The sequence below is a fragment of the Marmota flaviventris genome, chromosome 4, assembly GCF_047511675.1.
Source record: "Marmota flaviventris isolate mMarFla1 chromosome 4, mMarFla1.hap1, whole genome shotgun sequence".
Taxonomy (NCBI): domain Eukaryota; kingdom Metazoa; phylum Chordata; class Mammalia; order Rodentia; family Sciuridae; genus Marmota; species Marmota flaviventris.
The window spans coordinates 106,305,406-106,319,746 of record NC_092501.1 but is presented as its reverse complement, the minus strand read 5'-3'; the positions used below and the strand labels follow the sequence as shown (position 1 = coordinate 106,319,746).

Here is a 14,341-nt window from a genome sequence, read left to right as displayed (position 1 = left end):
GTACTTGGAATTAAATCCAGGGCTACATTTGCAGCCCTATCTATTTTATTTTCAGGCAGGATTTCTCTAAATTGCCCAGGCAGAGCTCTAACTTGAGATACTACTGCCTTATGAGTAGCTGAGATTACAGACCTGTGCCACTACACCTGGCTGTAGAAAAATTTGAATCACTCAAGTTACACAAAATTACCTTTGTGAGTAGTGAATTTATAGAAGTATGATAATTAAAATGTATTCCTCACATTCATATGTATCTATAATTATAGTACTGTATATCTGTATATAGTACTGTATATTGTATATCTAAAGGTACATCTAAGGATAGTTAATTTGTGTGTGAGTGCATATATATGTAAAGAAATTTTCCTCAATATGTATAAAAACTTATCAATTGATATCAATGTTTACCTATATCTGCATGTAGGATTGTACAGATTTATAATGGAAAGGCAGGCTTAAGCAGAGCCTATAAAATTTTTTCATAAAAAGAACACTTTAATATCAAATGACTCTCTTGAGCCTACTCAAGAAAACAATATAAGTACTACAAAATATTACAATCAATACAATTGAAGAATAAAAAAATAAGTCTCTTTGTCAAGAATTTTTTAATGACAAAATCACATGTAACTTTTGAATTCAAGATACTTCAATTTATATTAATGTGTTCGATCAGTTTCCAAGAACTAACATTGCACTGAGAGAGATTATCAATGTAAATTTTGTAAATAAAATTATATTCTGCTGATTCACTTACACAGTTTTCTGGAAATGGGACTTAGACACAGAGCAATATTTGGCAGAAAAAGCAACATCTGTTGTTAGATTGGGCCTTTTACTTTTTTCCTAATTTTTCATAACTGTTCTTCTTAAGGCAATCTGTCTTTTGGTAAAAAGGTGTTGATTTTCCTTGCTTATAATAAGCCTATAATCATGCACCAGGCTGTCATAAAGCGAACGTGAGAATTTAGTGTCATGATTAGTCTCTAAAGATATAAAGAATACAAATGTTGGTAATATACATAGAATAAGAACAAAAAATATGAAGAAAGCAAGCAAAAACCATGTTAAGTATAAAAACTGTTACATTGTTAGGTATACATTATGAAAATAGCACAATTCTGCAAATAAAGCAATTTTACAGAGGGAATCAAAACTGACTAAAGAATTTGGGTCAATTTGTTTCTCACCTCAGGTAAGGGATGACACACCTACATGCTTTACGTGAATGTTTATGATCACTATGAAGGAACAGATCTCTCCAGAAATTCATTCATCTTGATTACTAAAGTGCTTGCTTCTTTTTCTACCTTTTATTTTCCTCATGCTGCCTCCTTCATGTACTCATCCTGTCAAGTCATTCATATTACTTAAATGTGCTACCCATTTATTCAGGTCCTATCACCACTACCTCCTTCCACGTGTTAGCCTACAAGCATTATTACAGAGTTTATCACATCTCAATTCCTTTCTGAAAATATCTGCTCAGCACTAATTAAGTGTCCTGTACTAAGTACTTCCTTAAAGAGCTCTCAGCATTCAGGTTTTTCCTGTTTGAAAATCTGATACCCTCAATTAATTGTTTCTAACTTAAAGGCAGGCATCACATTTGATTCAATTAAGAGTGGCTTTCAGGGGGCACTGGGGCAGGAATGATGGTGTGGTGCAACACTACGTCATTTACAGTGCCAGAGAAATTAAAAGTTGTGCTGCCATTGTGTATAATGAATCAAAATGCATTCCACTGTCATATATGCCTAATTAAAATAAATTATTTAATTTTAAAAAAATGGTTTTCAGACTATCTCCATTCTCCTTTCCTTTTCTGTAGCTGGAACTCTTATGATGTATGCTCAAAATTGCTACTTGTTTCTTCTCTGCTTCTCTCAGAGAAATGCAAGAATGTGCAAGTCATACTAAGGATTATAGAAGCATTCTTAGAAACACAAACAAGCATTTTGTGACTGTAGGGCCAATACACTACATACACAGAAGAAAGGACAAATGAGTTATCTGAGCAAATCAAATAAGGGTTTTCTTTTTCAGAGTTTTGCAAAAATGGGAACCAGAAAAGGTCTCCCAAAATTACAAAATAGATCTTTTAGCAGTATTTTCACTATTTGAAAAGAAATACAAAGCAAAATAAAGTCCACTAAATATAGCAAAGATGATCAGATCTTTATATCAAAGACCCTGCAGGTAGTAAGTTTCTCTTACTAACCAGTAAGATCTCTTAGGCAAGATGGTAGGCCTTTTTCTCCACATCAGAATCTCTATCTGAAGGACAGATATCGGATTCAGTTGTCTTTAAATTCCCCTCCAGCTATAGTTGATGGTATAAAAAGGCACTTATTATTACTGCAAGTTAAAAACTGTATCTTATTCTTTAAAATTATACCTCCTAGCTGAGTATGGTGAAACATCCTTGAATTCCTAGCCACTCAGGGGGCTGAGGTAGGAGATCACAAGTTGGAGGCCAGCCCCAGCAACTTAGCAAGACCCTTAGCAACTTAGCCAGACCCTGTCTCAAAATAAAAAATAAAAAGGACTGGGAATGAAGCTCAGTGTTAAAGAACCCCTGGGTTCAATCTCTAGTACCAATAAATAAATAAACAAATAAATAGAATAAAATTGTACTTTCATTTCAATCCTTAATATCCATGATGTTTGTATGAATATGTTAGACTCAGTTGCTCCTTTCTCTACCATATATGCTCTAGCATATCTAGATAATAGAAATTCATGAGTTTCATTGAGCATTTTATCTCTAATGAATTTCACACTCACAGGGTATAGAAAGAAAACAGGAAAAGTGCACAACTTTCTCTGTTCTTTACTAAAACTGAATGGCTAAGAATAATTGGACATTTCCATAATTAATTTCCTTTATCATTTAAATTGCCCTAACCAATTGCTTTAGAATAAGAGTCCCTTTGTGCATCTCACTTCTAGTCTACAGCTTCATTGAAATGTAAATATAAAAACTTGATTCTTTAAAGGCACAGGCAGAACCAATTGGTGCAACTGCCTATTATTAAATATTAATGGGGACAAGGGACTTGGTGAAGATAACTTAATGAACCTGTCCTTTTGACTCTTTATCCTATGAATTTGTGGGATGAAAATGATTTAGAAAGAATTTAGAGAAATGTTTGTAATATTTTATCCCCCCAAAGAAAAAACTTTGTTTCTTTTCTTGACTGACACTTAAAAAGAAACATATTCTATAGTCTAGTCTCAGAAATTCTGATTCTGTGAGCTACAGGATCTATGGTTTGTGGTTAATAAAATAACAAGATATTAATAATTGTTTCAGTCAGCATTTTCCCTGCTGTGTATTAAAGACCCAACCAGAATAATTATAGAGGAGGAAAAGTTTATTTAAGGGTTCACAGTTTTAGAAGTCTCAATCCACAGTAGGCTCCATTCGTTGGGACTCAAGGTGAGGCAGGACATCAGGGAAGAAGAGTGTGGCAGAAGGAACCCACTCACATGATGATCAGGAAGTAGAAAGCTTGAGATTCCACTTGCCAGGTACAAATATATACCCCAAAGCCACATCCACAATTCCTACCTCCTCCAGCCACACTCTACAACTTCAGTTATCACTCAATTAATCCCTATTAGAGGATTAATTCACTTTTTGGATTCATACTTTCACAATCCAATCATGTTTCCTCTGAACCTTCTTGCATTGTCTCACAAGTGAGCTTTGGGGGACACCTCACATCCAACCCGTAACAATAATGATGATTTTACTTGCAAGCAATAGTTTTGGATCTCAATTATATATGTTTAGAGAAAGCTGAATAAATGGTGACAGTTTTCTATAGTAATGACTCTCTTCCCTAATTTAGGAAATTTCATTAAAAAATATGAAAATTAAGAATGAATATTGGACTTGTCAGAGTACGACATAAAGAAAAAGGAAAACACATAAACATTCACACATACTATAGACACATAGTTAAGGCCTAAGGGAAACACTGCATGAAAGTTAGCTAAAGCAGCTCCCTCACTGAGTTATAATATTAATTTATTGCATTCTTTTACAGATAAAATAAAGCCATTTATTTGCTTTTATGTAGTGATTAAGCCACTTGGATAATAGTACATCCAAGTTTTCTGATTTTATTCTCGCTTAAGTTCTATGTCAGTACTATGTTTCTGGTATATTCTGTAAATACAGGTGTATATTGAAATACATAATATTAAAGTATTTTGGAAATATCATTTAATTCTATTTAATGATCAAGAAGAAAAAAACTTACTCCATCAAGTAGTATAGTCTAAAAAATTTCTCCTCAGAATTCTGAGGGCCTCTTATACACCTGATCTAGGAAACTCACAGCATAGAAAAGAGTCACAGTTTTACAGCCAAAATCCTGGGTTCTACCCTTTCTTCTTAGTGACCAAGTGATTCATGTAAGTCATAAGAATATTTTGTCCTTAAGTTTCACAGATAGACATATTTTAGATTTAAATTTATAATTTTTAACTTGTTCTTATCTTAATGAAATTGCCATAAGGTGCAGAAGAATTAATGAATATGGAAAAAATTTTCAAACTAAAAAACATTATAAACATTCAAAACACTAGTCCTGTTGTTAACACTACTTATTTCCCAGATGGGACTTAAAATATACATTAACATAATAATTATAATTATTTTCATTCATCTCCATTTTACATATTGATTTATTAAACCTCAAAGTAAACCTATGAGGTTACACCATTATCATTACCATTTACTTTGAGAAAAATAATATTGAAAATATTAATAAAATGTTTCACTCAATATGTGGTCCTTGAGATTTTTTATAATTTACATTCTCAAATTTTATCACAAATAAATCTAAAATCATTTAGTGGGAAGAAAAGAGCCAAAGAGCTAACAAAGGGTTAACTCTTGCTTCACAAGATAATGAATAATGGAAAATGTACACAGAACCACAACACCCCTTAAAAGGTACCATGTGAAGTTATTCACACTCTACTCTCCATAATGTAGTGTGATGACTAAAGAAAAAGAGTAAAAAGAAAAAAATCACTAATAACAAAAACAGACAGCAAGAAGAGCACTTGAAAAGGTTAGGGCACCGTAAAATGTCCAAATCACATCATAACCTCATACTCTCACTTCTAAATTATCTTTTCTCAGCAGGGTGGAAATGGAGACTCAAACTGCATAACCTTTCATCTAACAACACCATTGCTATGCTACTGAGAAGGCTTAAGTAACTTAATTCTTCTCACAAATCCTAATGTTGATATTTGGCAGCTTCTAATCTGGCTGGGTGCCCTGACATGAATTGCAGATTCTTTGTGCTCCTTTTGAGAGGAGTTTGAGGAGGATGAAAGCAGATACAGACAAAGGCAGATGGAGCCCAGGAGCCAAATAGCATGAGGTTCCTCTCTACTAGAGTGGATTTGGCAGCCTCATACTGTTTTAAGGAAGAAAGGTAATTTTCTATAAATAATTAAGTAGTCAAAAAAACAATCTTTGTGGTTGTATTTTGCTTTTGTTAAATTTATAAAATCTCCTTTGAATATAAATTAAAATTAAGTGGTTGTTTTGGGTCATTGTTGGTTTGAATTACCATTTTTAAAGACAATTATGGAATTTTAGGGTTGAAAGCAATATTCAAATTGAAACTATCCTGATAGATATCCACAGCCTCATTTAGTGTTGACTTTTTCAAACAGACCTAACAAGAGCTGTTTTTGCCTGGTCTAAAAATCTTAAACCATATTTCCAAAAGACTTGATTTTCTGGCTATTTCCCTAAATCTTTTAAGGCTGCCTTAGGTATACTTAATCCCCCACTCTCACAGGACAAGAGGCTCTTGACCCTATTCCTGAATGTCATTGCATCAATAATTTTCCCCAAGAGAGGTCTCTAATATTTACTTTATCTTGGGGGTAAAGGAGTCATTTCTTTCCCATGTCCATTTGGAAGGTTGTTAGGCTGCCTTCTGGCCTCTACACCATTTTACTCATTCTTCCTTGGGAAGGTGGAGAGATTTATCTCAAAATTGTATGCCTAAGCCCCACTGTTCTTATCACAGAGACTAGCAGTAGCTAGTTTTATCTGATTTCCTGAATAGTGCATGTTATGAAAAATCCTGTCCCTTTCTGGGACATCTGCAGTTTTAGGTAGTTCATTTCAGAGATGTTAAAATTTGGACTACTGGTTAGATGTTCTAAATCATAAAACAAAACAGCAAGTTAAGGATATTATTAAGACTACTCTACTGCCCAGAATGCAAGGCATTGGGCCTTAGATGTTAGTTTGTGAAAAGGGTTTTAACTTTGGGAGAGGCTTCTGTTTATCTAGGTGAAATTTTTACATTTGAGCCTTTGGCTTTTTATTCCTGAGTTCCATGGAAGATATGTAAGTCTGTGGGGGCTGCAGAAACTTAAGCAAAGGCATCACCTTAAGGAAGGATGCTTATGCTGTCAGAAGTGCTGAGCACCAGCTTGGCAGTCACTTACCCTCAGAAAATGCTCACAAGGGGCCACTTGATGCACTGCAGTGTTAAGCAAGACAGACCTTGTAGAGCTTAACAACTAGCAGAATCCAACTGAGATCTTATAAGCAAAGGCTTACTGCTGGGGCCTTAGAAAGCAAAAGGCATGGAGACTTCCAGACTACTTTCTGCAAAGGCGAGGTGCTTGTGACAACTACAAGCTAACACCTGTACTGTTAGCTGGAACAGGTGGCTTTAGTATGCACATTTTCACTGTTTACTTCCCAAGCTCAGCATTTCCTAAGCAAGCATAGATGAAGTAATGATTCTGGTTTAAGCAAAACAGCACCTTACTCCTTTACATTCCTTTAGGTGTTGTTTGACAAAAATATTGTGGCAGATGAATTCTGTACTTCAGAGCACCAGGGACATTCTACCTTAAATTGTAAATACCAGCCCATTTGGATAGGTAAAGATAAATTAGCAGCTCCAACTCTTTTTTATGTCTTGTTAAAGAAGGAAAACACAAATAGGTATGCCTGAGTCTTCTGGCTAGTGCAAATATCCACATGCACTCAAGTTGGTTCTGAATTGCTGAACTTCATATCAGAAAGACACTTCTCAGGGAGGCAAATGTCTTCTGCTTACATAGTTTCACAAGAAGCAACAGAAGAAATGGCCACTGGGCTACAAGAGTAAAAATATACTCAGAAGGGAATGTGAATGTTGGGTTTCTAAATTGAGCCCAAAATGAGTATAGAATAAATTGTTAGTAACCTGGTACCTAAAGAAGAAATGTAAGTTAGGAAGTTGTGCACAACGGTAATGTATTAGCACCAGCCAGCATTAACCTGTTAATAGGCTGTTTCTTCCCAAGTCTATTTTCACAGGTCATTTTTTTTTTTTTTTTGAAAGTGAGCAAGAAAGCAGGATACTTGAGTAGGTTTGCTAGAGCTGTCTTAAACAAGAGCCACAAACTGGATGGTTCAAAAAGCCAATATATATTTTCTCTAAGTTCCAAAAGCTTAGAAATGAGAGGTGAAATATTGACCGGCCTGACTTCTTTTGAGACATTTCTGGTTGGCTTGTGGATGGCTCTCTTCTCCCTGTTTCTTCATATGGTCTTCCCTGTAGTCTGATTATATCCAAGTTTTTTCTTTGTAGAACAACATCAGTGGTGGATTAGGATCTACCCACATGATAGCATAAATGAAGTAATGATTCTGTGTTAAGCAAAACAGCACCTCACGTTACCTTAATAACATCTTTAAAAATCCTGTATCTAAATATAGTCACATTCTCAGTCACTGAGGATTATGAGTACAGCATATGAATTTTATGGGCACAATTTAGACTACAACAGCGCTACCTGTGAATGTTTTTTCAAAATCCCAATTATACCATATTTTTCATGGTTGATCATGCTTGTCCTAGGGCTAGTTTACTGACATTAGAATCTGAAATTACAAAGCACAATAATATTTAAGAATTAAAAGCAATCAAAGAGTTTTAAGATTTCACCCTCTTCCCCACAAGTCTAACTCTTAGACCTGACCTTCCAAAACTGTTCACCTTTCAAGACAAGAGTTCACTTTAGATACAAGTCCATTAGGCTGAATTTATAGTAGAGACAACTCATTCTCAGACAGAATATTAAAGCCATAGAAATGGAAAGTGTCAGAGTCAGGGTCAAACCAAACCAGTATTAATGTTAAGATATTAAAATTCTATAATGCTGTTTTGTAAATACCCCAATGTTTTGATTCATTCTGAAAATTTTTTGGCAATCTTATGTGCTAAGCCTTCAACTCAGAAAGCACAGAAAATAAATCATGTTGATTTTAAAGTGAATCTGTATAATTTGTGACCAGTTATGGGACACTTTCTGAGGACAATATTTCGAATCTTTATTGTATTTTGCCCTACCCTATATTCTGCAATTATATAAACACTATCATGTGTACATTGAAAGTGGCATGTGGCAACTTCTTGAAATACATTAAAATCCTAAAACAAGATAATTCATCTACAAACTAACAAAACAGTAATTAGAAATATCTATATAGTTGGAGAATTTGCTTTCTGAAGTGAAAGTATTACTAACATGGCATTTAATTATCTTTAACCTAGTCTGCATTTTCTAATATTCCTAAGTAATTAACAGCCAAAGAATCATTATCTTTGCCTACATTTCTCACACTTAATTTGTTTAAAAGATACCAAAGGCAAGGCCAACTTGAAATTTGTAATTTATCTAAATTATGAAATAATATATTTGCCAATAAAGAAAATAATTTGAGGACTGGGGTTGTGGCTCAGAGGTAGAATGCTCGCCTACCATACGTGAAACACTGGCTTTGATCCTCAGCACCTCATAAAAATAAAATTAAAATATTATTAAAATAAAAGAAAGAAAATAATTTGAACAGGAATTTTGGAAAATATGAAAACATAGTTTACTTCATGAGGCAAGGTACTACAATAACAATGCCAGTGACATTTGATACAAATGTAAAGATGTTCTAGAAAATTATTTTCATTATAAGCAGTGAAATAATGATCTGATAAAAGTAATCTAAAAAATTCTGATACTGTGTTGTTTATGCTGACAGGAAAACTTCTAAGTTCTTTGCATCTTAATTTATTAATTGTTATAAAAAAGTGATCAATATAATAGAGTTGATAAAACTGAGAAAAGAAAAGTTCATAAATTATCCAAGATAACCCTACTACCAAGTAGCAGACTTCTAGCTTAAAAATCATATAAAAAGAGACATTAATATGCAGATTAACACATAATCTTTTATTGAATGAATAATATATAAAGTGAAAAATCATCTGTGTTGCTCTAGTTGATACCAAAAATAAATAAATTCACGGAATCCCCACATAGATGTAAAAATTAAACAAAGCATCTCACCATTAGTTGATTCCCACCTCCTAGAAGAAATCTCTACTTTGATATGAATGACAGGTATTGTATGATTTTGGAATTTGTTTAAATAAATTCATATTCAGTGTATTACCTGTTTCACTTGGCTTTGTTTTGTGTGAAAATGATCATAGTTTTTTATGTAGCTTATAAATGGGATCATGTAAGTCTGTTTTATGTTCTAATGAAAGTGTCTGCCCTTGAATTAACACTACAAAATGTGTTTTATTGTAGTTTTTTTTTAAGTTGATCTTTTTGCTATTATCATGGCTTTTTCCATACCTTTGCATTTCAATAGAAATATTAGAATCCAATTTTATATATATATATATATATATATATACACACACACACATATATATGGGTATATATAAATACACACACACACACACACAACAAAAACTCCTGTTTTGTTTTTTTGTTTTTTTTTTTTTTTGGAAACCCATTGAAAATATAAATAATTTTAAAAGACTTAATATCATTTCAGTATTGAATCTTCTGATAATAAACATAGTCTATTATTATTTATAGCTTTGCAATTGATTAAATTATAATTTTTTCTATATGGAGGTCCTACATAGATTTATTTCTGGGTAATTGTTTTTACTATAAATTTTAATTACATAATTATAAAATTTATTTTCAAATTGTTTATTGGGCATATGTAAATGAAGCTAATTTTCAGATAATCTGACATCCAAAATGTCTAGTAGATCATATTCAATTTTAATAGTTTAAATGTAAAATATCTTCAATTTTATGCACTTTTAATATGATTTACTAATAGTGAGACCCTTATTTTTTCCCCAAATCCTGTTTATATATTCCTGATCTATAAGTGATTCATCATTTGATATATTTCTACAGGTTTTTTTTTTTTAATTGTTGGTTTGTTTATTGCTATTTGCAAGTGATCCATTCCATTCTACTCCTAGTAGACTAAAAAGAATTTGGTGATATTGGTGATTTAATGGTTTTGGGTTTTTAATTATGAATGTGTGTTGATTGTTGTTTTAATCGAATATTTTATCTGTAGCTACTAAAGTGACTTTTCTTATCTTGAGATAAAAGTTTCCTCTTTTGTTCCATTAATATGCTGAATTCAATTACTTTTATTTTCCATTGTTAATTCAATCTTGCATTCATAAATTGAACCCAATTTGCTACCGATATTTATTTTACTTGTCGCTAACTTGGCATGTCAATTTTTTGTAATGATTTTTGCATCTGTGGTTCATAATATATTTTATACTACAGTTTTTCTTTCTTGGTAGGTTTTATATCAGACTAATGCACTTTCAAAAGAATAAGTTACCCATTTAATTTATATCACCTGTAAGAATTCATGGATATATTAGTATTATTTCTGTCTTAAATATTTGGATATGTTAATTAGCTAGATTAATTATTTCACTTTGGACATAAATAGCAAAATATCAAGTACTTCATAAGTGTATACAGTTAGGATTTGTCAATTAAATGCTATTAATAAAAACAAATGAGAAAGGTAGCAATGAAAATAAAATATTTGTAGGAATTCAGTGATAAAGTCATCTAGGCATGTGGATTATTTGTGAAAACCTTTTAAATAATGGATTCAATTTATTCAATAGATCAATGACAAAAGATATTTTTTTCTTACTTCTCAGTTTGTCTTTTTGTTCAGGAATCATAACATTCCAATGCAGAATGCCCTGAGTTTTGTGTTTTTTAGAACTATTTTGGAATCTTTAGCTACCATGGTAGCAGGAACACAATAAAGAAGCTGCCACGGATCCAGCTAATACACTTTCTCAACTATCTTACTGGTGAAAGTTATCAGGTGGGTATTTCACTCTCAATTTGAAAACAAAAAAGTTTCACATAGATCCTTTTCATTTAATATCTCTTATCCTTTCATACCACTATGAATTTCATACTATTTTTATTAAGTTAGTAGGAATATATAGAAATTACTTTTTAACTTTATTAAAAAGAAATAAATAAGTGGCTGCTAATAAATATGGTAAGATAAATAATTGACAGATCTTTACTCAGATTTGAGTATTTGGGATTATTCATGCTATTTTATGTTAAATTTTCAAATTTATGCCTTAAACCAATAATATGCTCATAATAACAGGTAAAACATTGTGGTATCCATGCAACATCCAAATAGTTAAATATTGTCATAACTTATCAGAAATATCATTTTTGAAAAAACTATAAAAGTCTGTTTTCTTGTTATTGTTCTGTCAGTGAATAAAAGTTGAATATTAACTGCATCTAGAATGAAATCACTGTAACTAAAAATTTACCAGTTTAAGTTTCTTAATATAACAAAAAATTTACCTTATGTTGATTATTCAGGAGTGGTCTTAAAATTTTTAAATATTTTCACCTTTGATTATACAGTGTTTATTAGTAATTTTAAACTAACATATTATCAATATAAGCTATTTTGTTAATAACAAAAATCAATGTTTTAAGTCAATGTTAATAATTCATATGGAAGTAAGGATCAAATACTTATTAGTTTAACAAAAAACATTAAATATAAACTTTATCTTCAAAATCAGTTTTTTTCTTAAAACACATACTAACAAAAGAGCCAAATGCTACATATTTGACTCATTGTGTCATTAGTTCTGACCCTAAATGACATCACTATAGTTGACATAAGATGTTGCTTATTTGTTTTCTGTTATTAGCAGAGATCAGATGTTCAGGGAATTCAGAGATCACAGAATTGTAAGTGAGACTCTAGTTAAATATTTAACTATTTAACAGTTCAAATAATCTTAAATGTTTAAACAGTATGATACAGAACTTCTTTTAAAAATTTTTTTTTAGTTCTTACTGGAATTATTTTTATATAACTAGAAACATTTTTAAAATACATAATGTATTTCCATACTAATAACAAGTGATATATTTATTGAAAATGAAGTGATTAGTGGAAGATTATATTTAGCAGAAATAATTTAACTGAGACATGAAGATAATAATTCCATGCATTATTCTTGATTGACTCCATATGTACTTCAAGATAAAGTTATTAATATATAATTTACGTGTTATGACTTAGACCCAATTTGAGTGATATCAACCTTATAATTAGTTTACTGACTTTAATTCATATATTCACTGCTTCTCCTCCAGTGAGCCGGACTGAGCCTGGTTTAGACCCGGCCACATTTCTCCTAATACAAGTCAACACCACAACCAGAACTATATGAAGAAATTCTCCACACATTTAGGGCTTTTTCTGTTGCCAATATCACGAGTTCACCTGTAGTAGAAGCCAACTATATATATTCTGCTCAGCACACTAAGGAACAATGGATAGCTCTGAATCAAAACGGATAAATAAAAAGAAGATACTGCAGTTGTTTTCCCCTTTCTGCTCTTGTGCCCGAGAACCAAGTCAAGTCAAACAGGAATCTCCCGAAGTGGGAAAGAATCTTTGGAAAGCTAACCGCGCGTCCAGAGAGGAGAACAACATTTTCAGGGAGGACAACAAGTCCCTCTGGAGAGAAAACAAAGCTCTCAGAGGGGAGAGCAAAGCCTTTCGAAGGGACAACAAGTTAATCCGGGAGAGGAACCAGCTCCTGCAGGAGGAAAACCAGGTACTCTGGGAGCTTAAAAAGACCTCTCTGGAGAAACAGAAATCATCTAGAGAAAATGTCAAGGCCTTGAACACTCAGAGAAAATCAAGTCGGCAACAGAAACGAGCCCGTGAGGCCCAGCTCAAGGCCCTCAAGCAGCAGGAGATCGCCTTCCAGAACGAGGCCAAAGCTCTGGACGAAGAAATGAGGTCTCTGAACCAGGAGATCAGGGCCCTGCACCACCAGAAGAAAGCCATCAACATGGAGGAACAGGCCCTGGTGAAGGAGGGGATTGCACTTGGGAAGGAGGAAGAGGCCCTGTGGAAGGAGGAGCGGGCCCTGCGAAAGGAGAACAAGGCTCTGAGAGAAGAGCACAGCGCTCTTGAGGAGGAGGAGAGAGCCCTGCAGGAGGAGGCCCTACTCCTTCAGTCGTGGTACAACTTTCTTCAGAAAAGTGAGCTCAACAGCACAACAATGAAATAGAGCAGAAGGGGGACTTAAAGATGTGACCTGAGAAACCGTGAGGATCATTGACATTCCAGGGGAAAAAATGGGAATTTGAAGTTGAAATACTGTTGTTGGGATTGGAGAGCAAAGCCCAGAAATTCATAGGGCTCCGTATTTGGTCCTGAAAACAAAATAAAGTCCTTTAAAGAAAAAAAAATTAATTTCTTTTTAATGTTTACTTGAATTTTAGAATTGCAACAGTGATATAATGCCAAAAATACTCAATCAAAACGTGATATCAAATGTAAAAGCTGGGTTTACACTTTATTTTTAGAGACATTGGATGATAACAGGTATCTCTTAAGAGCAAATGTTTATCTTAAAACTTATGTTAGAATTTTGAATAATCTAGTGAAATTTACAATTTTTCTCATGTTTCGTCCACATGTGATTTATTGAGAAATATCTTTTCTGGCTCATCTTTATATTTATTCTAATAATCTAGTTTAGGAGGCCATAAAACTGGTAAGGATTTAAAATACGTGATAATAGAAAAATGAGTATTTGTAAGTTTATTTTTCCTCTTGTTTATTAAGTTCCTTGTGTTTATTGAGAGGGGAACAACTCCACTGACTAGATGTATTAATGAGAAAGAAGGAAGTGAGAGAACAAAGTTCTCCAAACTAGAATAAAATTTTAGTTTGAAATGTGAATTCTGTTGAGTATTTTATGTTCAAAGGAAATTGAACAAATTTTGATTCTTAAAAGTATTAATGTTGATAATTCATCTAATCAAGAGCTTATTTTAAAAAATACTTTTGCAAAAAGTGAGTCATACAGATTCATTAGAAATACAAATATGGTTTCAGAACATTCGATTAAAACTGTGGAGCATTATTACCATG

General features: G+C 32.8%; 1 protein-coding gene across 1 annotated transcript; it reads left to right on the top strand.

Moving 5' to 3' along the window:
• The first annotated feature begins 12,722 nt into the window (after positions 1–12,722).
• On the top strand, positions 12,723–13,472 carry LOC114094901 (coiled-coil domain-containing protein 70-like). Its single transcript, XM_027938073.3, has one exon. It carries the CDS (start codon positions 12,723–12,725, stop codon positions 13,470–13,472), a length of 750 nt encoding a protein of 249 aa, XP_027793874.2.
• The last annotated feature ends 869 nt before the right edge of the window (positions 13,473–14,341 follow it).

What these genes read in the sequence shown, in the direction of transcription:
- LOC114094901 (XM_027938073.3), top strand. Translation starts at nt 12,723, where the DNA reads ATGGATAGCTCTGAATCAAAACGGATAAATAAAAAGAAGATACTGCAG.